This window comes from Panthera pardus, unplaced genomic scaffold, assembly GCF_024362965.1.
Source record: "Panthera pardus isolate Hobbes unplaced genomic scaffold, ASM2436296v1 HiC_scaffold_13, whole genome shotgun sequence".
NCBI classification, from domain to species: Eukaryota; Metazoa; Chordata; class Mammalia; order Carnivora; family Felidae; genus Panthera; species Panthera pardus.
This window is the reverse complement of record NW_026526688.1, coordinates 203,697,910-203,725,587: the sequence shown is the minus strand read 5'-3', so window position 1 is coordinate 203,725,587 and position 27,678 is coordinate 203,697,910. Positions and strand designations below refer to the sequence as shown.

The 27,678-nt window shown below is 51.6% G+C and overlaps 1 protein-coding gene across 1 annotated transcript in view; it reads left to right on the top strand.

Moving 5' to 3' along the window:
- The first annotated feature begins 134 nt into the window (after window positions 1–134).
- Window positions 135–27,678, top strand: part of NSD2 (nuclear receptor binding SET domain protein 2) — a 59,035-nt gene continuing 31,491 nt past the window's right edge. Inside the window, exons 1-7 of the mRNA XM_053901778.1 lie at window positions 135–316; window positions 10,805–10,971; window positions 11,470–11,958; window positions 20,174–20,318; window positions 22,907–23,025; window positions 25,185–25,266; window positions 26,405–26,526. Of these exons, the coding sequence (XP_053757753.1) occupies window positions 271–316; window positions 10,805–10,971; window positions 11,470–11,958; window positions 20,174–20,318; window positions 22,907–23,025; window positions 25,185–25,266; window positions 26,405–26,526 (1,170 nt within the window). The 5' untranslated portion in view covers window positions 135–270. The remainder of the gene's footprint in view (window positions 317–10,804; window positions 10,972–11,469; window positions 11,959–20,173; window positions 20,319–22,906; window positions 23,026–25,184; window positions 25,267–26,404; window positions 26,527–27,678) is intronic.

Genomic DNA, 27,678 nt, shown 5'->3' with positions numbered 1-27,678 from the left:
AAGCACTGTGTGTGTGTGTGTGTGTGTGTGTGTGTGTGTGTGTGTGTGTGTGTGTGTGTGTGTGGAACCTCTAGCCTGCGTAATCTTTGGATAGAAGATTGGATTTAGGGGTACTTAGATTGTTAGTATGTATATTTTGTTGTTCATTTTCAGGTTGCGGCTAAGAAAGAGTCCTGTCCAAATACTGGCAGAGACAAAGACCACCTGTTGAAATACAGTGTTGGCGACTTGGTGTGGTCCAAAGTGTCCGGTTACCCTTGGTGGCCGTGCATGGTCTCTGCTGACCCACTCCTTCACAACTACACCAAACTTAAAGGTATTGTGTTCATGGACTGTTTCTCTGTCTTTCTCCTTTTGCACTTAATCTTTCTAATCTCCAAACTTTTTTCTTACCTTTCCTTCAACAGCCCTACTGTGGTGGTTCTTTTTTTGTCTTCCTACTAAAAAACTGTGCTAAAGTACACATAACATAAAACTGACTGTCTTAACCACTTTTAAGTGTGCAGCTGAGTGGTATTGAACACGTTCACAGCATTGTACGACCATCTCCAGCGTCCGTGCCAGAGCCCACTCACCTTATGGGTCTGGACCTCTGTGCCCAGTAAACGCTGACCCCCATTCCTGCCCCTCCTGGCCCCTGGCGCCCCACCGTTCCATTGTCTGTCTCCTTTTTGTGGTTTTGGTTTGCAGCGCCCTCAGGACTAGTGGTGCTGAGCATCTGTTCACATGCTTATTGGCCATTTGTATGTCCCTGCAGAAGTGTCTGTACTAGCCCTTTGCCCGTATGTGAATCCGATTTTGGTTTTTTTTGTTGCTGAATTTACTGTGGTTCATTTTTGCAACTTTAAAACTAATACTTGATTGGGATGTAACACATTGCCCTTTCTTTTTATATCCAACTCAGACATTTACCTTACCTGATTGAATTAGTATTATTAATTGAGGAGTGGTCGTGGCTTTATGTTGCTTTTCATGTTAATTTATTATCGTTTTAGATATATAATGATTGCTTGTTTCAGCGTGATTTTCAGAAATAGCATTTTTAAAACTTTTTTTTTTTTTTCATGTTTATTTTTTGAGTGAAAGAGTGTGAGTTGGGGAGGGGCAGAGAGAGGGAGACACAGAATCCCAAGCAAGCTCCGGGCTGCCCCTGTCAGCACAGAGCCTGATGCGGGGCTCAAACTCACAGACTGCGAGATCGTGACCTACGCCAAAGTCGGATGCTTAACCGACTGAGCCACCCAGGCACCCCTAAAACTGTTTGTTTATTTTTGAGAGAAAGAGAGAGAGAAAGAATACAAGTGGGGGAGGTACAGAAAAAGGGGGACAGAGGATCCAAAGTGGGCTCTGTGCTCTCAGCACAATTGACAGGGCTCGAACCCACAAACCGTGAGATCATGACCTGAGCCTAAGTCAGATGCTCAACTGACTGAGCCACCAGGTGCCACCCCAGAAATCGTATTTTATGCTAAGTTTGAGTTATAAAGATGTCCCAGTTTACTTTTTAGGCCTGTGGGGAGAAGGAAAAACCAGAAATGATCTTTGCGTCATGAAACTTGGGAATATAAATTATTGCACGGAGCAGTTGGAGAACAGGGTAAGAATACAACGTGTTGATACAGATTAGAGCAGATCCTGACATAAGCAGTAATTGGAGAACTCACAAAACATAAAGACTCTTGTGTTTCTGGAGCGAAAAATGAGTTTGGATGGTTTGAGATTTTTCTGGAAAGTTCTTTTAAGGTTTGACTTGAGTTTGAAGAAGGTGCTAGGTGGTGAGTACAGGGTTGGAGCTGAGCCAGGTAGCACCCCACAGGGCTGTGCACCCTTCTGCAGTGTGGGTGACTAGAGCCGGGGGCTGGGCCGGGCGGGCTCCTGGGCTTCCTCGTGCGGTTGTCCGGTCAGCCTCGTGTGGCCTCTGGGTGGGACTCGGGACGCGGCCCCCCTGTTGCCCGGCTGCAGCCCTGGGTGGGGCTGCTGCTCACGCCGGCTGGCCGCTGGGGAAGGGGCATGGGGGCGCCTGCCCGGCCAGCGGACCAGAGTGGGGGGATGGGCTCAGGACGAAGAGGTCCACACTGCGGTGGCAAGTGCCTCCGTCTGAGTTGTGCCCGGCCTGCTGTCCCTGGAGGTGGTTGGCCTCTGCCTTGAGGCTCGGGGACGCGCACCTGCTCAGCACGTGCTGTGGCGGGCCGGCTGTGGTTCCCGCCCCGTGGAGGACTGTCGGCATCCTCAGCTTGCCAGAATTGGTGGGGGGGGGGGGGTCTCTTCCACAAGCCTTCGGGGGCCCCAGGATGCACCCTGGAGGCATCTAGACCTGGAGTGTGGAAAGAACTAGTTGAGACGGAAGCTGGGTGGCCACACAGGTGCAGACGTGTGGCGTTGCTGGACCCTTCTCAGGGCTCAGCCACCGGCACGGGGCTCAGCCGGCTAGGTGTCCAGCTTGATTTGTCCTCGGGTCGTCCTCTCACTGTCGTGAGCCCCCACGTCAGTCCGGCTCTGCGCTGGGTGTGGGGCCTGCTTGAGGTTCTCTCTCTGTCTCCCCCCCGCCCCTCCCCGCTTCCACTGGATGTGTGCGTTCTCGTCCTCATCCCTCCCCACCCCCTGCCCCGGCTTGAGTGCACACGTGCATATTCTCTCTCTCCCCCCACCCCCCCTCCTTCTCTCTCTCTCTCTCTCTCTCTCTCTCTCTCTCTCTCTCTCTCTCACTCACTCACTCACTCAAAATAAAGAAACAAGCCGGCCACACAGCAAACTTAAGTAAAAGTCAGTGGGGCCTTCATGGCTTCCACGTCTCTGGTCTGCCTAGCACATCACAAGCAATTTCTTTTTAGTGTCTGGGGATTTCTGCTCTGTTTATGTGAAGCTCCTAGCTTGTCCGACCCTTGTAACTGAAGGAGGCTTTTGAATGTCTCTTTGTTCCAGCTACTGGGATGAATTAACTTTAATTTCATTACATCTTCCCCGATGTAGAGCAAAAGAATTCCCGCAGTCTCCAGCAGCCCGTCCAAATGACGTGCAGACACAGCACGTTTTAATTCATCTCTCACTTCCTCTTTCTTTACTCTTAGAGCCTTCACTCCGGCCCAGGATTTTTACTCTTTTGCCTACAACATTGGAGCATTCTTCTTCCAGCTGAGGCGTGGGCTCTGGAGTTAGCCTGCCGGGGCCCCGCTCAGCAACTTGGTCTGGTAATGAACCACTTAATTTAAGCCCCCGTTTCCCTCTGTGTGAAAACGGAGGGTAATGATACCAGCCCTTGTTCGGGAAAGTCTTAGCGTGGTGAGTAGTGGGCCTTCAGAATCAGGGCTCTTTCTTGACAACGTTCCTGTTTGGCCACTTGTTCTCCCCTGCACGGCCCTACTTTGGGGTCATTTAATTTAAGGAATTTTGTGCCATTCTTAGTCGTCCCTTGACGTCCCCAGACGTGGCCTGGCTTTTACAGCAGTGCTGAAGAGTCACACTTGAGTTCCATCTTGTCTTTGTTTTGTGGAATGTTTTATTTATCGTTTGCTTGCTTTTTTTTTTCATTAAAAGAATTTAAAATTTTTTTTTAATGTTTGTTTATTTTGAGAGAGAGAGAGAAAGCAAGCATGAGTGGGGGAAGGGCAGAGAGAGAGGAAGACACAGAGTCCAAAGCAGGCTCCAGGCTCCAAGCTGTCAGCCCAGAGCCTGACGCGGGGCTTGAACCCACAAACTGTGAGATTGTGACCTGAGCTGAAGTTGGACGCTTAACTGACTGAGCCCCCCAGGCGTCCCTGCTTGCTCGTCTTCTATTTAAAAACGTTCCGAGCATATAGTTCAAAGTGGGACGGTATGCTGGCCACCCGTGCACCCTCACCTGTGTTTGTGAACTTTAGATGTTTCTTTTTGACCTGTTCCATCTCTCTCTGTCTGTGAACACTCTCTCTCTGCCAGCCCGCGGGAACGTAGGTGCAGGCCTCCTGGTGCCTCACCTGTACACGTCAGCGGGGTCTTCTGAGTCCAGGGACCGCTTCCCGCCCGGCTCAGCACCAGCTACATGCAGGGGAGCCCTCCAGCAGTGACACGACGGCCCTTGGGTGGACTTCCCCAGGATTTTCCCTGTGCCTGTGTTTTTCCTTCCCTCGGGATTGGATAGGGTGCCTGCGTTGCACCAGCTGGCCCGGCTCCTCAGGCCCCCGCGGTCCAGCACAGCGCTCTGTGCCCCCAGCCCCGTTCTTAACTCTGCTGCCGTGTCGTGATCAGACTCAGGAGTCCCGTGTAGGTGTTGAGGGAGGGGGCTTATGTGGGGCCCGTCACCAAGTACCTGCTCCTCGCAGCGCGTTCCTCCAGGAGTTGTTTGGGGACACGGGGGAGGGGGCGCTCACGATTACAAGCAGATCACCTTGGGAAGAGCGGTACTGTGCTTTTGAAAAGTAGTTCAGAAGGAGGAGGGCCCAGGTGAACGCCCTGCCCTCCTGCCAGCTGATAGGAGGCTCACATGACCTCTGAAAGGAAAAGGGGTCAGAGGAAACCATGAGGACACGTGTCCTGGTGGAATTGCTTCGGGAGCTCTTGGTGTCTGCTGTCCCACTTCTCGGTCGCTGGTGGCCGACAGAGCTCTCCAGTGGAAAGGTGCAGTCCTTTTTTGTCACTAGTGAGTGCCCCGTGGCCATGCGTGGGCACCACGTCCCCCCGCCAGCCCTTCCCCACGCCCTCCCCACTCCTTTATGACCCATCGGCTGAGCAAATGTACCTGCCCGTTTTTATCCTGCTTCCTCCTGTGTTTAATTAAGTGGCATTTTTCTGTGAAGATGAGCTTCTTCCTAAACACTTAGTTATGTATTACAGTCCTCACTCTTTAATGCCCTGGTTGTCCCAGATTTAACCAGCAGAAGTCCCATTAAGTCCCTTTCAGCTGTGTCCTTTTGATGTGTCTCAGTGAGCCCGTGAGGGCTTCCTTGCGGAGCCCCCCAAGACGCTGCATGCACACTTACACTCTGCCGTGTCCGCCATTTCCTGGGAGGAAAGCTGGGTCCTTTAGAAGACGGCGGTGTGTGGAAGCCCACGTGTGGGCACTGCTTGTGTTCATGGCTGTGGGAGACCGAGAATTCACCAGGGATGTGTGAGGTAGGTCTCCAGGCAGGACACGGAGACCTGGCTGCAGGTGGAACTTTGGGGTCCGTTTATGATTTCTGAACACTTGGCATGCAGCAGCCCCTGGTGGGGTGACATGGTGAGTGATGGGCAAGCTTTGGGGGCTCAGGCATCCTCACTGGGGCAGGACAGGGACCCGAAGGAAGGATGGCTTCTGGCATGGCGCTGGCTGAGCATGGGGATCTTTTCCTGTGAGGCGCAACTCCCTCACCCTACCCCTACCCCACCCCAAGTTTTCTCTTTTTTTTGCGTAGGCGTACTTTTTTTTTTTTTTTTTTTTTTTCTACTTATCACACTTGGATTTATAGTTGTGGTTGAATCTGGATCTTAGTAATATACTCAGATTTAAAAACCTGATGTTCAACATTCATGCGGACGAGAATACAACTCCTAGACCACAGCTCAATCCAGGCTCCTTTGAAAGTGTACATTCCCTTTGAGAAGCTAAGTTAATGAAAGTCTTAACAGCATGTTTGTAACAGGGGCGCCTGGGGGGCTCAGCCGGTTGAGTGTCGCCATTCTTGATTTCGGCTCAGGTCATGATCTCACGGTTCCTGGGATCGAGCCCCGATTCGGGCTCTCTGCTGACGGTGTGGAGCCTTCATGGGATTCTCTCTCTCCCTCTGTCTCTGCCCCTCCCCTGCTCACACTCTGTCTCGAAATAAATAAACAAACAAACGTCAAGGCAGCATTTTTGTGATACGCAGTAGCAGGACTTGTCTGGCCTGTTATTTACCAGGGTATCTTAGATGGATGAGCAGCTTTGAGGCCTGACTCCAGTTGGAAACAGAAGATAAATGTAGGTTTTTAGATGCTACACTATGAAGAGAACAATTCTCTTGCACCTGAGAGCTTCACCGTGTCCAGGGTACGCCCGTATGGCACTAGTCTCCTCATCAGATAACTGCCGTCTGGGGTCCAGTCATTTTCTGTTGTGGAAAAATTTTTTGTCACATTTTCTGTTACGGAAGGTCACCCTCATTGCTTTATTTCTAAATTCCAGCATTTTCAAAAAATATGATAGGTAATCTGGCCTTCTCATATCTTGGGTTATCATGTCGCTTCATAGTATGATCTCCTTACTGATTTTTTCTTCTTGGCTTATTCTTTCAGTTACCAAGAGAGGTATGTTAAAATAATCGACTGATAGCCAACCTGCCTTCTTCTGGTGGCAGTTTTTTGTCAGTGTCTGCTTTCCCTGTTTTGGTGCTCTAGTGCCCTCCAGGGACTAAACCAGGAAATTCAGGCATGGTGATGCTTGTCCTTTATTTTCTGTGGAACTCTGTGGTGTCATGTCCTTGTGATTTTGTCCCTGTTCTCTATTCTTGCTTCTGTAGACACTTGTCTGCATTTTTTTTTTTTTTTAATTGCTGCTCTTCCTGCCTGGAGCTTCAGCTGCAAAGCAGCCTTGTTTCTTTGTGGGGTCCATTCTGCATGCATGGGTGACTGCTGTCAACTCAAAGGATTCACAGAATCTGGAGAGATTCTTGACTCATTCTAGCTCATTCTAGCCCAGAGGGTCACCTAGCCCAGAGGGTCACCTAGCCCAGAGGGTCTAGCCAGAGGGTCACCTTGAGTCCAATGGGCCATGATGGGGACAAAAGGATTGTAGTGCAAAATTAGGTACCTGGGTTATTGGTGGAGGATAGGTTCTTTTAGAAGGTTGTATGGGTAGGGGGAGTCAATGACAAGTGTTTTCATACTGAACATGACTGATGAACATCAGAAATCACAGGAAGAAATAATTACTAATAAATGGTGGGACAACTGGTTAATTATGTGGTAAAATAAAACACTGAGATATTCACCTCTTGAAGCAGTGAAATTCATATGGATTAAAGAAACCCACAAAACTAGGAAAACAACTGGGTTATATTGCTACCAAATTTCTAGACAGGAAAGAACTTCAAAACTAATTATATTTATTTTACAAACCTGGGATCAGACTATAGTATTTTTCTCTGCTTTTTTTTTTTTTTCCACTTTATCTGTAAGGAGTATTTTTTTGTGTAATTAACTATTGATAGAAAATAATGTAAGTTCATATTGTTTCATTATATGCACTGTAACAGACCTTCTTTGTCATGCGAATGGTGTGACATATGCCTATAGTCATTTTCGTGACCAAGGAAAGTTCTTTCAAAGTATTAAAGTAATGGAAGAAGTCACAAATCTCTTAACATAGTTTTTAATCTCACCTATTGTAAAATCAAAGTGTACATACTTAAAAAAAATTTTTTTTAATGTTCATTTTTTTGAGAGAGACAGCATGGTGGGGGAGAGGCGCACACACACACACACACACACACACACACACACACACACACACAGAATCTGAAGCAGGCCCCAAGCTCTGAGCTACCAGCACAGAGCCTGACACGGGGGTTGAACCCACAAACTGGGAGACCATGACCTGAGCCAAAGTCAGACACTTAACCAACTGAGCCATCCACATACCCCAAAGAAGTGTGCACATTTAACAAACAAATCAAATTCTATTGAGAGTTTAATAGTGAAAAATAGTCCAGTCTCCTCCTTAGGTCTAATGTATTTTTAACACTTCCAACATTTTCTTCTAGTTTTAACTACTTTTATTTTTTTTTAAAGACTTTATTATTTTTTTCAGAGCAGTTTTAGGTTCACAGAAGAATTAAGGTACAGATAGTACACCCACATACATGCACAGCCTCCCTTCCCATCAACATCTTCCACCAGAGTGGTACATTTGTTATAATCAATGAACCTACAGTGATACATCAATCACCCTAAGTCTGTAGATTAAATTAGGTTCCTACTTGGTGTTGTGTATTCTATGGGTTTGGACAAATGTGTAACGACCTATATCCATCATTATAGTATCATTCAGAATAGTTACACTGCCCTGAAGAACCTCTGTGCTCTGCCTATTCATCTCTCCTTCCCTCTGAACCTCCAGCAAACACTGATCTTTTTACTGTCTCCATAGTTTTGCTGTTTTCAGAATGTCGTATAGTTGGATTAACTACTATTCAAAAAATTTTTTTTAAACATTTATTCATTTTTGAAACAGAAACAGAATGTGAGTGGTGGAGGGGTAGGGAGAGAGGGGGAGGCACAGAATCTGAAACAGGCTCCAGGCTGTGAGCTGTCAGCACAGAGCCCGACGCGGGGCTTGAACCCGCTAACCATCAGATCATGACCTGAGCTGAAGTCACATGCTTAACTGACTGAGCCACCCAGACTCCCGATTAACTACCATTTTTGATTTATCATTTAGATATTTTCTGTTGATTTTCTATTATGGAAAGTGATCCCTTCCATTATTTCTTATTTCTTTTCATCTTCTGCATATAATTAACTTGCTGTTTTTATTACATCAAACATAAATGTTCACATAATTTTGACTGTGTAAATATCATTGAGTGACAAGAGAAGTGTGTTCTATAATTGCATTTTCTTTCTTATACAACCTTTTTTTTCCCCTGGAGTTAATTATTGCCTTTGTTTTGTTTTGTTTTGTTTTGTTTTGTTTGAAAAAGTAGGCTCTTATGCCCAATATGGAGCTTGAACCTATACTCCGAGATCAAGAGTCACATACTCCACTGACTGAGCCAGCCAGGCACTGCTGCTTTTACTTTTAAATCCTGTGCTTTGCTGTCTATACAGCCTTATTTATTTTTCTGTCCCTGAAACTCCTCCTTTTATATAGATTTTTCTGTTGGGGGGGAAAATGTGAAAACCTGTGTTTGCCATTTTCCTTTTCTGCTCCCTGGATCTCATTTTTTAACCGTCCTTCCTTGCTGCTCAGATTTTCTTTTGCTATGGAAATGTTCTTTTTTCTCATCTTTTCTTCCCCTGGAGCTCTGTGCTAGAATTTTCCATTTTCCTGCTTCAGTCTGGACTGCCAGCACTCTTTTAACCTTTTGCGTTATAGTAATCTTAGACTTCTTAAAGATGCTTTCCTGAGTTACGTGCATTGTTCTGTGTGGTTCCACACTGTGCTTTTGGTCAGTTTTCTTTTTTTGCTGGAATATATTTTTGGTATTGTAAGAAAGTGTGTATGGGTTGTAAATTTGTGGTTCATAGGATGCTATTTCTCTATCTTCACATTTGATTGATGGTTTGGCTCAACGTAGAATTTTATGTTGAAAATAATTCTTTTCAGAATTTTGAAGGTATTACATGATTTCCTTCTAGCATCCAGAATTGTTCTTGAAGTACTATTACACTTTTCCATTAACATGGAAGCTGTCTTCCTTCAATGGCTTAAATGTCACAAAGATGTACCTTGGTGTGGGTATTGGATGAGACACTTAGAATTGTTTTAGTTCTGAGACGTGGTCTTGTGTTGTTAATTCTTTGACAACTTTCTCTGTTTCTCTCTCTAGAAGGACAGTTACTTGAGTATGGTCCTTCCTGGATTGATCCTATAGGTTTCTTACAGGAGTAGATATTTTTCATCTTAATCTTCTTCTTTCTGGGAGATTTCTTAACATACCTTCCAAGCTTTCTTAATGATTTTATTTTTTCATAATTGTATTTTAAAGTTTCTGATAGCTCTTTTTGTTTTCTTTACATAGCAAACTAGAGATTTTCTTTGTCAGGTGTCCTCTCTTCCTGGCATGGTGTGTGTGTGTGTGTGTGTGTGTGTGGCCCTGCAGAGATTGCTTATTTTTGTGTATCTTGGGCTTGTTTATGCTAGAGGCTTCCCTGGGTCCCGGGAGTCCTGGATGCTGTGTTTGCGTTTGAGAGAGCGCCACTTAGAGCTGCTGCAGCCCGTGTGTGGGGAGACGGACAGCTTATCTTAGAGGGTCCAGCTGGCCATCGGCCACTTAGTTGGGGGGATCTCCAAAAGACTCAATGGAGACATTTTTCCTCTGGATGTGTTGGTTCTGTAGAAAGCGTTCTTGGATTTCTTTTGGCCAGCGTTCTCTGTGAAGGAACAGGGCCTGGCGGTCCTCCCACGGAGATCCCCCTTTCTCCCTCCACTTGGCACAGAGGTCTGACCTTTTAACCAGCTTGCTTGTTTTCAGCCTCACTCTTGTTCAGCCAAATATGGCATTTTGGGATCCTCTCTTGGATTTTGGGCTCAAGTGTCTCTTTCCTCACCCATCTCCCTTCTGGCTGCACTGTAGGATGTGGCTTTTTCCTTTCTGCTAAGAGGAACAGCAGTGGACATCTGAGGGGTTACCCTGTGGCCTCATGGCTGCCCTCAGAGGTCATTGGTACCCTGATTCCCCCTCTGAGCATTGTGAGTGAGTAGCCGGCCCAAGGTTGCCCAGCTGGTAGGTGATGGGGTTGGGATTTGAACCCGGGCCATCTGACACCAGTCTGTATCCCATTCATTGCTGCCTAGTACCCTCTCTGTTGAATGGCCCTTTTGCTGATGTCCTCTCTTACTTTCTTTATTTGGTAATCTTTTTAAGTGGATCTTGACGGAGGAGATAAAGGAGAGCATTTATTTACTTTCTTTCCTAGTCGAATTTGAATCTTACCTGAGTCCCTCATAAATGTGTTTCCTTTCTCTTTGACATGGAGCTTGGTGGGGTAAAAAGAGTAGGACTTTTTTTGAGGTTAACAGACTGAAACAGAACCAAATAAAACAACTTCAAAGCAGCTTCCAACTTCATATCACTAATTATTAATAGACTTGCCTAATTTGATCCCAAATTCTAACTTTCAAGTTCTAACATTTTATTTTAAAAACTAGGTCAGAAAAAGAGTGCACGCCAGTATCACGTACAATTCTTTGGTGATGCCCCAGAAAGAGCTTGGATATTTGAGAAGAGCCTTGTAGCTTTTGAAGGAGAAGGACAGTTTGAAAAATTATGCCAGGAAAGTGCCAAGCAGGCACCCACGAAAGCTGAGAAAATTAAGGTGATAGATGTTCCTTAAGTATAATTTTAGACCAAAATAATTTTTACTCTTAATTTTTACCTTATTTTGAAACTATGGTTGCTTGATATATTATAATGATTTCTGTCTATCATTGTTTGATTTTGCCCAAGTATGCTGTGTTACAGAATACGACAAGTGTCCTTAGAGACCTAGTTTATTCGTTTTACTCATTGGATGATAATCAGATAATTTCTTTTATAATTTTTATTTTTCTTTGTATACATAAAAATACATGAAATGTTATCTATGATATATACTATGTAGTGTATATGTTACATTAGTTAAATGGGATTGGAATTGGTTTAAAGAAACAGTTATTACATTGGGCTGAATTCTGTCTAAACCTTCAAGTAAATTGGTTTTTATAGCTTTTGATTTCTAAATTTGTCTGGAATTCTAAAAATATTCTTCTTTAAAGTGGGTTAACTTTTTTGTTTGTATAATGAAATTTACAGTGTCTTATGTTTCTCTTTTCAGCTGTTGAAACCTATTTCAGGGAAATTGAGGGCCCAGTGGGAAACGGGCATCGTTCAAGCAGAAGAAGCTGCAAGCATGTCGGTGGAGGAGCGGAAGGCCAAGTTCACTTTCCTCTACGTGGGGGAGCGGCTTCACCTCAACCCTCACGTAGCTAAGGAGGCAGGCATTTCTGTGGAGGCTCCGCCTCTGGGACCCATGGTAGAGCCCTCAGGAGTCCCCGAGGAAGCTGCTGCTGACCCCAAGTCCATGCGAGAAGAGGGCGTTCCCGTCAAGAGAAGGCGGAGAGTGAAGCTGTCTAGCTCTGCCGAAAACCGAGCGGGTGACCCTGGGACAGTACAGAGTACTCCTCAAAAGATGGCAGAGGCCGACCCCAAGAGAGGAGTCGGGTCTCCTCCTGGGAGGAAGAAGGCCACGGCCTCCGCTCCACGAAGCAGGAAGGGAGATGCGGCATCCCAGTTTCTGGTCTTCTGTCAGAAGCACAGGGATGAGGTCGGTACTGTGCCGGGTTCTCAGTTGGGCGTTTATTCTGGGGGTTCCTGAGTTTGGGGAACATCCTTTCGGCGCAGTCCTTCCGTTCCGCGGTGCTCTCAGCACGGCCTGTAGTGAGCTTTGCAGAGGTTTGAGCTGTAATACGTGAGCGTTAGGGAACCGCCCCTTTCGTCCTAGAGGGCGGAGATGCTTGCCTGTGTGCTCCGGGCTACTAGAACGTCCCTCCCGTTGCGGATGAGGAGACAGCAGGGACAGAAATATATCGATAGGGCAGGCGTTGGAACACTTTTCTTGCTCACCTTCCTAGAATGCGGCATCGGTTAGTACATGGTGATAAGGCTTGGTTGTAAAGAGCTGAAGGGATTAGGCCCCCGGCCTTGGTTATGTTCGATATTACGTGTGGTGATACACGGGTTGGAAGGGGCTTTCCTTAGGAACCGAAGGGCGTAATGGGAGAAAATCGAGTGTGTGACTCACTGTGTTGCAGAGTCAATGATCCACTCGGCAGACGGAGAAAAGGCATTTGATAGAACTCATTGCTCTTTGATACGAAGTTAGCAAGCCGGGATTAGAAGGTGACTTCCTTAATCTGTGGAAGGGTATCGATCAGAAGCTTTCGGCAAGCATCACACTTACTAATGAGACATTAGAAACATTCTCTTTAAAACTGTGAACGAGACAAAAATGCCTTTCTTTACCACTTACATTAAGTGTTGTAGTGAAAATACTAGCCAGTATAGTAAGATAAGGATAACGAATAAAAAAGGCATAGTTGTAAAGGAAGAAATAAAGCTGTCATTGTTTGTAGAGGTCTGTGTAGAAAACTTCAGAGAATCTGCAGGGGCGCCTGAGTGGTTGTCGGTTAAGCATCCGACTTTGGCTCAGGTCATGATCTCACAGCTTGTGAGTTTGAGCCCCACGTTGGGCTCTGTGCTGTCAGCTCAGAGCCCACTTCAGATGCCCCTCTCCCCGCCCCGGGTGCCACCGAGGTGGAGTACTCTCTCTCTCAAAAATCTAAAAAAACATTTAAAAAAATATTTAAAAAAGAAAATCTTCAGAATTGATAAAAGTTCACTAGGACCGGTATACAAGAACAGTAACAAAGAGGAAATCAACATAAGACAGACACCATCTGAGGCACCTGGCTGGCTCAGTTGGTGGAGCGTGCGACCCTTGATCTTGGGCTGTGAGTTTGAGCCCCACGTTGGGTGTAGAGATTACTTAAAAATAAAATCTTACCAAAAAAAAAGATACCACTTATGACAGCAACAAAAATATAAGGTATCAAGAAATAAATACAACACACCCCTTTGTTTATAGCAGCATTAACAACAGCCAAAGTGCAGAGAGAGCCCAAATGATGAACAGGTAAAGGAGATGTGATGTATGTATACAATGGAATGCCACTCAGCCATCAAAAAGAAGGAAATCTTGCCAAATGCGATGATGTGGATGGAGCTAGAGGGCGTTATGCTAAGCGAAATGAGTCGGTCTGGGAAAGACAGATACCACGTGATTTCACTCCTATGTGGAATTTAAGAAGCAAAACAGATGGACACGTGGGAAGGGAGGGGAGAGAGGGAAACAAACCACAGGAGACTGTAAGGACAGGGAGCACACGGAGGGTGACGGAGGGAAGTGGGTGGGGGGTGGGCTCGATGGGGGATGGGTACCACGGAGGGCGCCTGCTGGGATGAGCACTGGGCGTTGTGCGGAGGTGACGAGACACTGGATTCTCCTGGAACCGACATCACACTACATATGTTACCTAAGAATCATAAATAAAAATTTGAAGGAAGAAAAGAAAATATAACAAAATATGTATGACTTTGGGAGAAATAACTCTTGGTGTCTTAGCAGACCTGAGTAAATACACACATTAATATATAGGAAGGTTCCGTATTCTGAAGTTGAGGTTGTCAATTTACCTTATGTTAAACTATAAATTCCATATAATCCCGATACAACTCCCAGTAGGAATTTGTTGGCACTTTGTAAGTGGGTGATGAGTAGCCACGTTGAGGAGAAGCCCGGCCTGAGGACTTGCCCGCCACACAGGAGGTTCTGTTGCTGGGGGCAGTGGCGTCGGCCGGGGATGTTCAGGGCAGCGGCCGCACCCAGAGAAGAACCTGGAAGCAGATGGGGAAGGGGCGCGGGCAGCTGGACAGTCTGGACGGGCGCCGGGACCGCCCAGGGCTTTCAGAACTCAGCCACTGCGGGACAACTTTGTCCTTGGGGAGAGGGGAGGATTTCTTAGGCCAAACCGATCACAGGCCCCTGAGGAGCAACGTTAAAATGAAAGTTTATGTGACAGGGACACCGGGAACAAAACGAAAGGACAAACTGGGTACGGAGCTCAGACCATTCTGAAGGCTGCGAAAATGGCAATTTCTAGAAGAGCCCGGGCAGCCAGTGCATCCACAGAGAGAGGTCACTCTGCCTCGCTGGCAGCCAGGGAACCACAGAGGACTGTCCGCGGCTGCCGGGTGAGCGCCCCAGCCCCGCGCCTCGGGAAGGACGGGCAGAGAGAGCCCCATCGTTCTTCACACTTGGTTTCCAGAGAAATTTGGTGACGTATCGTGGAATTGAAGATCCGTGGTTTTTTGTTTTTGTGTTTTTTTAAAGTTTTTATCTTAAAAATTTACTTTTTCATTCATTTGAGTAATTCTACACCCAACGTGGGGCTTGAACTCACAATCCTGAGATCAAGAATCACATGCTTCTCCAACTGAGCCAGCCTGGTGCCCCGAAGATGCATGTTTTTTCTGTCTTGTAAGGTCACTCCCGGGTACTGACCCTGCAGAAGGTGGCCCACGTGCCCAAGGAGGTGGCATGGTGTTTGCAACTGAAAGGTGGTTAAGGGAGGGGCGGGGCTCGTGTGTTCCCGTGGCCGACTGGGGGCGGCGGCGAAGGGGCCGCCGCCAGTCCAGCAGGAGGCCGTCGGCCGGAGGACGTGCAGATCCCGTCACTCGTGGGAAGTGTGAAAAGTGCAGCGCACCCCCCGTTTTACCCCCCCATCTGCCTCATCTGTCCCCGAAGAGCAGCGTCCCGGAGCGGAGAAGTCTGCCCAGGGAGGAGCCGCGGCCTCTGTCGGACTGGGAGCGGTACGGGGCGCGGAGCGGCGCGGACGGTCCCCGCCGGGCCCCCGTTGTGGCTGCCGCGCAGCTGCGTGCTCTGGGAAGCAGGGCAGGGCTCTCGACCCCAGCCAGCCAGCCAGCCAGCCAGCCAGCCACACTCCCGTCTGTTTGTCCCTGGCCTCTCCGCGCATCTGAAATTACGAGAGAAAAGCGGGTGCCCGAGGATTCAAACCGCTTTCCCGAGACCACCCTTTCTGCCTTTGGGGACCCATCCTGCTCTCAGGATGGCCTTTCTAGTACCAAGGAAAGTGGCAAGAGCAAACGGAAGCCTCTCACCCCAGACACTGCGCGTGTGAGGTGCCGGGCACCCGCGGAGTCCCTCAGCTCCGAGCGCCTCTCCAGAGCACGTGACGCACAGTTTGCCGTGGCGTCCTGCTGAATGCAGAAGCCAAAACTGAAGGGTGCCCGATGAAGCTTCAGTTCACACTCAAGACAGGCGCCCTGCCCTGCCCTGCCTGTACCCGGTCTCTGTTGGGGATGGGGTATGAGGCCCATGGGCCCCTTGCCTCCCAGCTGGGTGCAGGTGTTGCTTGGTTTGGGGCGATTATCGTCGTCAGAAGAGTGATGACGCCTGGATGGTCTTTAACTGTTTCAGCGACTTTGTTGTGAATACAAGCGTGTTTGTGCTGGTTCTGTGATAAGTAATTGTAGGCTTGAACTGGGGAGGCTGCTCTCTGATTCGCCCTGGAAAATGATCTGGGTCTCTCTAGGTGGCTTTTTCTTTTTGAGGGGTGACGGTGAGTCCAAGGATGGCTTTTGTTTGGTAGTTAGTTGATGAATCATGGCCAACCCTTGAGGAACAGAGTTGGATGAAGCCTTCCCTCTGCTTCCTGCCCCCTTTTCCAGGGTCACTAGATAGAAGACTGTGACTCTCAGGGATCTTTGGCTGCTACCCGCGGCCTTTTGTTTTGAAGTTCAAGTTCCTTCTTGCAAACGAAGGAGAATATTCTGCCTTGTGAAGTGGGTTGAGTTCTTCATTAACGTGCTTTGCTTGGTTCTCTCTGTCCAGCAGGCTCAGCTCACAAGTGTCTGTTGTGGCGTCCCTGGAGCACAGTGGTGGGGCTGCAGTGGGGGTGGTGAATAGTTTGCTGGGAGACAAAGCCCGCAGTGGGATGGAGTCCTGCTGATGAGGACCTGGGCGGGGGTGGGGGTGTGGGGGGACTTTGCAGGCAAGGAAGGGAGAGCAGCTGGGGGAGCCCCACTGTGACGAAAATCCCAGGAAGGATCTCCCAGAGGCTCCAGCATCAGTAGCAATGTCATTGGTTACTGATGTGTGTGGTCTCAGTTTCCAAGTTTTAAAGACTGTTTCACCTTCCCTGATCCCGATTTTTTATCAATGCCATAGAAGCGAACCGTGCTTCATGTCTTTCTTTGTACGAACGTTCGTGGTAGTTATGTAGTATTGCGTAACACATTGCCTCAGAACCTAATGGCTTAAAACAAGAGCACGCATAGGGACGTCTGGGTGGCTCAGTCGGTTGAACGTCCGACTTTGATCTTGGCTCAGGTCTTGGTCTCAGGATGGTGAGTTCAGGCCCCACGTCGGGCTCCGCACTGGGTGTGAAGCCGGCCTGAAAACCGCCACCGCCGCTACCACCACCACCACCACCACCACCACACGTGGATCCGCCCACAGTGTCTGCAGGTCGGGGGTTTGGGAGCAGCTCAGTGGTTCCGGCTCAGGGTGTCCCGTGAGGTCACAGTTAAGAGGGGGGCTGGGGCTGGGGGATGGTCTTCCGAGGTGCTGCACTGATGGCGCCTGCGGGAGGCCTCAGCGCGTGGTCCTGTCCGTGGGGTGGCACCGAGGCAGGCTTCTGGTGGAACGGGTGATCCCGGAGGGCAGGGCGACGTCTTCTGGAAGTTCAGACTTGAAAGCCGGTGGGCTGCCTGTCTACACTGTGCGTTGGCTACGCTGGCAGTGCCACTCAGCAGGGAGGCGGGAGTCCTGGCAGCGGCTCCCGGGGCCCCTCGGAGGGTGGCGCCGTGACCATCCCAGAAGTCTAGAAGGCGGCACAAAGGTCTGAACGGGTGCGTGGGAGACAGGTGGGCCGGGGGCAGGGAGTGCGAGCCCTGAGGGGTGCGCGGAATCTTTGTTCCGGTGTCGTTGAGGCAGCGCAGTGTGTGAGCTTGGGGGTATCCAGCCTGCTGTGCCTTTTTGTGTGTCCGAAGTAGTTTATTAAAAGTATGGCAGTGGCCACCGCTGAGTGCTTGCCATCTGTGAGGAATGTGGCTGGTCTGCCACTGTGACGACCATCTTATTTATTGTTTTTAAGTTTGTTTCTTTTGAGAGAGACATGGTGCGCACGAGCGGGGGAGGGGCAGACAGGGAGAAAGAGGATCCCAAGCGGGGATCCCGAGGTGGGGCTCCAACTCGTGAACCGTGAGATCCTGACCTGAACTGAGCCACCCAGGCTCTCCTGGAAAAAAATCACGTTCGGTTGTCACGAAGGCCTTTTGAGGCTGGCACAAGTTATCCCTGTCTCAGGGCTGGCTACGCTGAACCCAGACATGTAAAGTGACCGTCCTCTGCCAGTGGGGGGATGCAGGCAGGAAGGAGGAGTGGGACTTGGCCCTAAGCGTGTGCGTGTGTGCCTGCCTGTGCACACGAACGTGTGTGCACGCTGAACGTGCAGCCGTTGTGCCGCACAACTGCGTTGATGAGACCCCGCAGACCTTCCTGGGCAGCCGCTGCTTCCTGAACCTGAGATGCGGGAGGGAGACCCTGAGGCCCCGGCCAGAGTCTGGGTGGGCGACTAGGGTGAAAAAGTGAGGTGAGTGCTGTAGGTGGGGTGGTGGCTGCCACGACACTATTTCCTGTCCCCTAGCTCCGGATGCTGCCAGAAGGCAGGCAGGCAGGCAGCGTTGTAGCTGAAGGACGCCCCAAAGTCAGCCTGATGGAAGATAATGTTTCTGGGAGGGAAGGGCCTGTGGAGAGACAGAGCCATCATGTCCCCGAGTGCAGAGTTGTCCGGGGAGGGATGAGAGGGGGGTGAGGATGGGCTCCGGGTTCTGAGGGGCCATGAAAGACATTGTCCGTTGGCAGGGACTCTACCCTACGTGTGGGCCAGGCCATGGTCCCTCTCGGTGCAAGAGGGAGACCTCTTAGGGTGGGAATGTCAGCAGGTCGATGGATAGGACCAAGAGCCAGAAAACCGGTTGCTGAAACCATAGCCATCCAGGTGGGGTGGGTGCAGAGGCATCTGGGAGAGGGGCTGGCCGGCCTGGCAGGGATGTGGGTGCAGGGGGGAAGGGGGCCTCAAGGAGGAGTGGGGAATCTTGTTTGACGGGGGGTGGGGGGGGGTGGCTGTGAACACTGTTAGGATTAATTCTGATTGAGGACATTGTACTCAGGGGCGGGTGATAGGGTGGGGGGATCCACAAATGCATGTGCTGATCTTGAGGAATCTTCAAGAGGAGAGTTCTAGAAGGCAAGCGTCCTGTGAGTCCGAGCCGTGCACAGAAGGCTCTGCTGCTTGAAGGTCTGAGACCTTCGGTGCTTGAAGCGTGGGGGTTGGTGAGCTCATCCCTCAGGCTGGGCGGGCGGGACAGAACCCTGCCGGCCCCTAGGCCGAGGGAGCCCCCAAGGTGAGAGGGGAGGGCAGGTGTGTGTGGGGATGGGGACAGTTCCCACGGGGCACCGGGGCTGGACTTGTGGTTGCCAGAGGCGCCCTGTGATGGGAGGGCACAGAGGGCTGGGTGGCTGTGCACCCACACGTGGAGGTGCACGTGCTCCGAGGCCCAAGGCTGGGGGAGCCGGAGGCGTGCCGGGACGTGGGGACGAGTGGGGGACACGGGAGGCTGTAGGAAGCCGACTGTGGTGACCGTGGTGTGAGTGGGGGCTGCGTTTTGGGGCAGACGTGGCCCGTGGTGGCCGGACAGGCGGGAGATCGGGGTGGCCGCATCGCAGAGGACGACACCGCACCTCTGCTCACCCGAGTTCGCGTCGCTGCGAGTGCAGGCGCCGCGTGCCGACTGGGGTCTGGCTCCAGAGCGTTCTGGCCAGTGCTCAGAATCAGGCAGCAGGCCTTCGAAGGGGCTCTGCCGGGGCCGGAAGGCGGCCTCCGGCGGTGCCTGGGGCCGAATTCCAGTAAGACTAGATAGGAGCACTGATACCCGAGCTTCCTGTAATTGTCACGAGCTACGAAGTGTTCTTCTTCCCCACCATTTAGAGGTGTAAAATCAATTCCTGGTTCATAGACCACACAGAGGACAGCAGGTGGGGCTCGCTTGGCCTGCAGGCCGCGATCTGTCAGCCTCTGCGCCTCTGCGCCTCTGCTGCTGGTGGCTCTCCAGCTTGGGAGCGCAGGGGGGCCCCCGGGAGCCCTCACAGCAGCCACGTCAGGCCCAGAGCGTGACCCGGCCTCGGTGTGGCCTGAGCACCAGAGGTTTTCCAACTCCCCGGGTTGTTAGCGTGCAGCCAAGGCCGCGGGCCCAGGAATCAGGCTTCAGGGTACCCGATCAGGGTACTCTGGGTCCCCCGGAGACCTTGGGGAAGACCGGGGTGGGGCCCGAGGTCCACATTTCTGGCCTGCTTCTGGGGTGCTGGCGCAGGCAGCCCCTGCGCGGCTGGAGGGCCGTGTCTGTGTGCCGACCCGGGTGGTGATGGGGCCTGGTGCTCCTGCCTCGTCCCCTGTGTCATCCATCCAGGCCATGCGCCCGAGTCATGGGTCATGGAAAGCCAAGCCAAGCCTCCGCCCCCCCGTGTTGACAGGTAGCGCTCGCGGGGCACTTTTCCCACTGCTGACTTGTCAAGGATGCCTAGAAAATTGTAACTTACTAATACTTTAGTGATTTGGGGAAAGTATGTATTTTCCTCTTGCCATTTATCATTTCCTGAGTTGTCATAAGTTCCGTTGACTTGTTTTCACCACGCTGCTTTCATTTATAAACTTCTGACGAGTTATAGCAGCAGATCCTCACTAATTCTCTTTGAAGCTTTTGTGGGGTACAGCTCCGTGACGCGGGGGTAAGTGTGCCACGTGCTGGGTTCTCGGGGGCCGTGCCTGGACTTGGTGCGGACGGACCCGCAGTGGGCTGCAGCGTGTGGTTTTCTCACCCCGCCCTTGCTGTGCCCGCAGGTGGTCGCAGAGCACCCGGACGCCTCGGCCGAGGAGGTCAAAGAGCTGCTCGGCTCCCAGTGGGACATGCTCAACGAGAAGCAGAAGGCGCGCTATAACACCAAGTTTGCCCTCGTGGCCTCTCCCCAGTCTGAAGAAGACTCCGGTAAACCTAGAGCCGAGCGAGTGCGCTCTGCTGAGGTGTGCGGTGTGCGTAGTGGGGCCGGCCGAGCCCCGGTCTGGGAGCCCGGGGGCGGCGGGGCCGCCCTCCCCAGCCCTGCCCCTGCTGCCCGTGCCGGCAGCCAGGGTGTGTGTGGGCGCGATCAAGCCACCTCCGCTGTCTGGGGCTCCTCCCTCATCATCGCACGAGAGCCGTTCGGTGTCACCCTCCGTCTGGCCTCGGGCCCCTCGCTCTTGTGCCCGAGCGCAGCGGGCGCTCTAACCCCTGCAGCCGGCGGGGCGGTGTAGGGGAGGACGCCCAAAGGAAGGGGGCCCGGGCTTACGTGGCACGGTAGAGTCCGACCGCGGCCTGTGGCCCCCCTGGCGAGGCTGCCCTCCCAGCAGGGGCTGTGCCTGCCCCTCGCAAGGGGCTTTGCCCCTACAGGCAGGGGGGCCTTCCTGGCCTCTTTGCTGGAGAGCTCGCAGGGTGAGGAAGGTGACTGTGGACTGACCTTAAATGTGGGTGACCTCTGGTTTTTCACAGGCCTTCAGTTTAAATATCAAAAAAGTGCTACTTTGCATTGGTGAACGGAAAGAGAAGGGAGACTTAACACTGTGAGCTTTTGGAGGAACCGTGACGACGGTCAGATTTGTCATCTGTGCGTGCTTGGACACGTGTTGTGGAAAACCGACGTTTCTAACGTAAAAAATAAGTGTGATGGGTTGGTTATCAGTTTACATACAGAACAGTTTCTGTACCTCAAGGTTCAGCCCTGAAGAGCTTTGGAGGGGCCAGATGTAAAGTGTTCGAAGACCCCCTAGAGGGGGGCGAGAGCCAGAAGGAGTCGCACTTTCCTCGTGGGCACCTGCTCGTGCTTCTGGACCAGCACTGGTGCATCTGACCAATTGCACACGCACTAGAGACCTTTCCGTTTCGTTCACGGAGGATCTTGATTCTAGGGCCTCTGGGTCTCCACATCGACTCTCTCATGTGTTAATACTGACTTTGTCCAGTTCAGGATTTGTTGCAAATGCTGTCAGGTAGACTAGTAAGCATATTTTGGATTCGTGCACTTTCTTTAAAAGGCAAAAGATCACCTGACTCTGTCACGACCCTACATCTAGAGGAGTGTCCCTTTTCAATGACTGGCTTACTTAAGAAGGAGTCGGGTTTTCCTGAAGCCAGATTTAACTATCCTTGGAGTAAGCGTGCAGGTGGTTGTGGGTCACGTGTGGTCACTTGGGACAGCTACCGAGTGTTTAGACAGGGGGGCAGGGCTGGTCTCCTCCGTGTGTGTGTCCAGCGTGTGCTTGTCCTGGGGGCCCTCCGGCCTCCCCATCGGGGCCCCCGTGCCGGTAACCAAGATGGCTGGCGGACTGTGTTTGTGGGACAGGCTGTGCCACGGCCTCAGTGTGAGGAAGTCAGGCGGATGCCCACGTTGCTTACCTGCGTACGAAGCCCCTGCTGTGTCATTTCGGGCCCAGGGGACGTCTTCCGCGAGGACTGCGGCCCCACCTCACCTGTGTGAAGGTGAGCCGCCGGATGGCGGCTGCTGCTAGCGGGTGTCTGTGGCTCAGTGGGCACGTGCGAGGAGGCTGGGCACGCCGGGCGGTGGAGGCTGCGGCAGGCCGGGCTGGCGGTGCCCTGTGCCGGTGGCGTGGGGACGGCCTCCTAGCAGCCGCCACCGCCCCCACAGCTCCACGGGCACACCTCTCCTGTGCCGCCACGGCAGCCCACGGTGCCGTGGCCGGGAGGGGGCCGGCCGACGCCGTCCCGGGACTGCCCGGCCGCTCAGCTCTGTGCTCGGGTCTGCCCCGGCCCGGGGTGACCTCCTGCTGGGCGCCACACTCCTGGCCCGAGGGCTCTGTCCCGCCTGGTAGGAAGGTTTGAGGATAGCGCTGCCCTCCCACAGGATGTTTTTCCCGGACGGTCCAGGGGTAAGCCCTGCACCTCTGTAAGAGAGTCATGCAAACGGAAATGCTGGGTTTGCGTTTGAAATCAACATCGGCCTGTTCAAATTAATCACCTCTCTAGAATTTGCACTGCGAATTCTTACTGCACCGTAAGATTACCTTATGTCTCCCTCTTCTAGGTCAGTACTGTTTGAACACGTTAAGACTTGGATTAGTTGATATTCGTGGAAACACGTAATTGGCACAAACCGCTGGTAGAAAACCCTTGGTTTGCAGACAGGGCAGCAGTGTTGCTGCTACCCAACATGCTTCTTTAAGGAAATGTATAAAAAGTAGCAAGTTGTGTCCTTTCTAAAGTTCCACTTAAATTCCTCCATCTTTGAGTGTTAGTAAACTCCTGGGTTATGTTTACATTTAATGCTCTAGTACATTAAAATGTTATCATGAGAAATACCAATGTAATAACCTGTAGATTAGGTAAGCGTTCTCCAGTATTCGATGTTACGTGTGCAGAATGCAGAGAGGTTTGGTCCTCAATTCTTGGGCCCTGGGAACCGACGGCCCTGCAGGAGACCCTCCTGGGCTGGGTTGGTGCAGAGTGCCCCCGCTGGGGGAGCAGTGCTTTGGAGGGTGGCTCGTGGAGTGCTTTTCGTGTCAGTTTCGCCCATTCTCTGTTCCAAGGTAACGTAAATGGGAAAAAAAGAAACCATACCAAGAGGACCCAGGACCCTCCTGAAGACGTTGAAATTGAAGACGCACCCAGGAAAAGACTCAGGACCGACAAGCACGGTCTCCGGAAGGTAACTGCACCCCGGGTTTGTCCAGGCTGGAGGACTGTGGCCCTCCCGTGTGACTCTTCGGTGGATGCCTGTGGGAGGCAGGAGGCCTTCCTCTGGGGTGGTGTCAGTGGGTGTCGAACGTGCATCAGGGGGCCGAGTCTGCCTGGCCAGGGTCCACGTAGCCAGAGAGACGGTGCATTCTCCCACCTGGCGTACGGTGCTCATGCTTGCAGGGAGCGTGAGCCTTTTCCAATGTGCTTTATGACTCAGTGTCATTTATGGAAACTGGCTCACACGTCCAGTGAGCTTCTCTACGAACCGGGAGCGTAAACAGGCTTTGCATCTTTAAATTTTTTTTTTTTTTTTTAACGTTTATTCATTTTTGAGACAGAGAGAGACAGAGCACGAATGGGGGAAGGTCAGAGAGAGGGAGACACAGAATCTGAAACAGGCTCCAGGCTCTGAGCCCGACGCGGGGCTCGAACTCACGGACCGCGAGATCGTGACCTGAGCCGAAGTCGGACGCTTAACCGACCGAGCCACCGAGGCGCCCCTAATTATTTTTTTAAGTTTATTTATTTTTGAGAGAGAGACAGAGTGGAAGCGGGGGAGGGGCAGAGAGGGAGACACAGAATGTGAAACAGGCTCCAGGCTCTGAGTTGTCAGCACAGAGCCCGACGCGGGGCTCGAACTCACGGACCGTGAGATCATGACCTGAGCCGAAGTCGGACGCCCAACCGACCGAGCCACCCAGGTGCCCCAGCAGGCTTTGCATCTTATGTCTTAGCGTAAAGCTGTTTAGCAATAGTTCTGACAGAGCAGTTGTGCACTTACGGTTTTGAGTAAAGGCTCATACCATCTTCTAACCTAAGAGGCTCCTTTATTGTTTTGCTGTATTTTTGGAATGGAAAGTGAATTCCGCGTATCGTTGAAGTGTAAATATGCGGCCACCACATCTTCTGTCTTCTTTCTCTTTTTTGAACGTTAAAAAAAAATTGTTTATGTATTTATTTTGAGAGAGAGGGAGAGAGCCCCAAGCAGGCTCCAGCCATCAGCGTAGAGCCCAGCACGGGACCGGATCCCACAAACCGCAAGGTTACGACCTGAGCTGAAACCAAGAGTCGGACACTCAACCGACTGAGCCACGTGGGCGCCCCCGTTACTTCAAAGCTGCTTTTGCAGTTCAGGGGGCACACGGGCCCTGCCCAGTGTGTCTGGCCACCAGGGCCTCTTCTGGGGCACCTGTCAAGTGTCCAGTGCTGAGATAGGTAACGTTCACCTTGAGTCGCTGCACTGCGTGTGGTGACTGTGCCCTCTGGCCACCTGGTGTTAGAGCAGCCCTTTGCTGGCAATCGTAGTGACCTCGGTTGCTTTGAAATATTTGCATTTCATATTTACCTTAAAAAAATGTGTGGCCCTGGACATTTGAAATATCAAAACTCGCATTAAATAGCTAGGTAGAAATGTTTGATTAGCTGATAGCTCAGGAAATAGCAAACAGAGAGTAGTGGTGTCTCCCCGGGTTTAGTTATCAATCTGAGTAAGCGCGTCCTACAGAATTCCCAACACGCGGAGCCCTGGATGCGCCAGGTGCCGCCCCGTGCGCCTGTTCCCTTTTGCACAGTCCTGTGACCCGGTCCCCTGGCCCCTGGGGCTGTCGGGAGAGGTTGTCTACCCCTGCTTCTGGTTCCGAGTGCTAGGCAAAAACGGTCCCGGTACCGTGTTTTTGGGTGGAGTCTCTCGGTGGTGAAACGTGCTTTGCGGATGACCTTTGTGAAGTTCGCCTGGAGCTGGTCTCCGAGTCGGGGCCCCTCCGAGTGGGGGGTCAGCACGGTGACATCGGCACTGACCCGGGGCCCCTTCAGGTTCACGGGACAGCCTGGGGGGCGGACCCCCGACTCCACTTTGAATTCAGAGGCAGATTTGAGTAGCACAGCGAATGCCGCTCACGTGAAGAGTCTCGGCAGCATGACCGTTAGGTCGTGAGGCGCGGCCCCGCTGGCCCCCTTGTCCCAGCAGATGGCAGAGTGGAGAGGGGTGAGGCGGGGTCCCCCTCCTGGCGCGCGTGGAGCCCATCTCCAGAGGAAGACCTTTCTGTCGCACGTTTCAGCCACCCATGTCGGTTCACGTCACGTTTCTTCCCTTCCTCTTGTTCTCCTGTTTCTCGTGTTTAACAACAGAGAGAGACGGCGAGTGACAAGACGGCCCGAACAGGTTCTTGCAAGGCCATGGAGGCCGCCACCTCGCTGAAGAGCCAGGCAGGTAATGTGGGCATTAGCGCTTCTTCCTTGTTGGCAGGCCCTTCCAGGCGCCTGGTGGGCTGCAGGTGGACGGACGGGGAGCTGGGCTGGGCCAGGGTCCGGGGAGCCCGGGGCTCTGACGGCCCAGGGTCCAAGGATAAGGTGGAGGGACGTTCTCGCGCAGCTGAAAGATCAACTGCTCGAATGTGTAAGTTGTTCGAATGATCCAGCTGCGTTTTACTGAAGTTATTTTTCTACTGATTTCCGTTGGGCTTTATTTTCAGTTTAAAATGCTGCTAGAAAAGTTCCTTAAACCAGGAACATCCACGTTTCTAACTTGCTGGTGCCAGCTGTTGCTGTAGATTCCACCCCTTCTTAGGAGCCGGTCCTTCACTTACTGCATTAGCGGAAGTAAAAGTCGTGACTGGTTGTTTCCCTTTCACGCGTTGAAAACTGGCTTTGCACGTTTGTGAAAAGTAACCGTCAAAACAACGAAGGGGGAGTCGGGCCGCCTTGCCTTCTCACTATCGTTTTATCGTATCTGATAGTTTATCACAGGGGGTTTACCATCTCCCAGCTCGTACCTAGGAAAGGAAACTTCATTCACGGGAGGAGTGGGGGTCGGAAATGGATTCATTTCCCTTATTTCGCAGCAAGTGCTGTGCTGGTTTTTAAAACTCGGTTAAATAGACTGTCGGAGGGAAGACGTTTACGAGCAGTTTGAACACTGAGTGGCTGTTTGATGATACGAAGGGATCGAGTGTTACTTGTAAGAAAGGTGTCGCGGTGCGGTGCTTGTATTGAAGACTTTGTCTCAGAGACACGTACTGAGCTTTTTACAGGTGAAACGGGGTGTGGAATGTACGCCAGAAGAACGTGGCCAGGGGGACGTGAAACTAGGCGTGGATGGAGCCTTCTGGGCCCCAGGTTGATGGATTCGGGGGCCAGGCAGGGGGACAGTGGGGCTCACTGCACAGTCCGCCCTTGTTTAGAGTGAGGTTTTCTCGCGGTAAAAAGTTAAGCCTTTAGTGTCACAAAGCGGCCCGGGAAATTTATCTCTAGAACCTCACTTACTGGGGGGGTGATTTTAAAGCAGGAGAGAAGGAGATGGAGGGCGGAAGACTTCAAGTTTTACTCTATAAACCAAAATTGTCTTACAGCAACGAAACACCTGTCTGACGCATGCAAACCACTGAAGAAGCGAAATCGGGCGTCTGCAGCAGCGTCGTGCGCTCCTTTTAGCAAAAGTTCATCTCCTTCTGCGTCCCTAACTGAGAATGAGGTAAAATCATAATCCTAGCGTTAACTGTGGCGTTCACGTGAAGGCCATTTAGTTGCCCAGGTGGAAGCACCAGTGAGTCAGACTTGACACGCGTGACACTGGTGTTGGCCACAGGCGAACGTAGGTGAGTCTCAGGTCATTCAAACTCTGGGCGAGTCGGAGGCGGAAGAAGCGACGACTTCAGCCTCCGTGAGCGCCACAGACACGCATGCACGCAGAGTATGCACAGGCGGGCGTGCATGTGCTCCGGTCTGGACGTAGTGCAGTTGTTCTCGCAGTCTGTCTCTGGAACGTTGTGCTCCGTGTAGCCCTCACGTTGTAACCTGGCCCACGTCACCGCAAGCCCGCTCTGGCCCTGGCACGACGCGCCGTGTCACTCGAGCTGACCCTGGCCGTCGTGCACTCACCCACCTCGGGCGGGAAGAAGGGCGGCTTACCTGCCGTGGCGCCTCTCAGCAGCTTTTGGACCTGGGCTCCCGGAGGAATGTCCTCCCGCGTTCCCTGGTTTTGGTCCTTTAAATTCTGGCATATTCTTAGGTACTTGAGTGTTGAGGTGAGTCACAGCTACCATGGTAATACGACTCCTCTATTTTCTGGATTTGCAGAACACACAGAAGCAGAGTGACAGCTCTCTGAGGCTGTTCCCACCCTTGTATCATGACATCTGGACTTCGTCATCAAATCTAAAGTCTTTGCCACTCTAAAACCAAAACAAAAAAACAGCCTCAGAATGCAAGCGTAGCACTTTTTGTCCAGAGGGGGCTCTGGATTCCCGATTCTAGTGACTACCCGAGGAGCTTCTATTCCAGTTTTAATTCCTTGTTGTTTTGTTTCCTGGGGGCCTCTCGTCCTCACTGTAGACAGGAGGCCTGTTTTTAGAACATTTATGAGGACTTGCTAACTTTGGGCTTTTTCGAACAAGGTAGTAGCCCCTCGCCCTGTTGGGTGACAAGGTGGCCCTTGTGACCCGGCCCCTGCCACGGTCACTGTCTCTCAGCCTCGGCTGCTTCCTCCCTTTAGACGGGGGGGCCCCTCCCCTGTGAGGTGTCCTCGGGGGCCCAGGCAGCGGGCAGTCTGATGGGGTGCGGGTGCAGAGAGCCACCCGGAGAGGGGTCTTCTCTGGGGACTCAGCACCAGTAGCGGTGGGGGCTG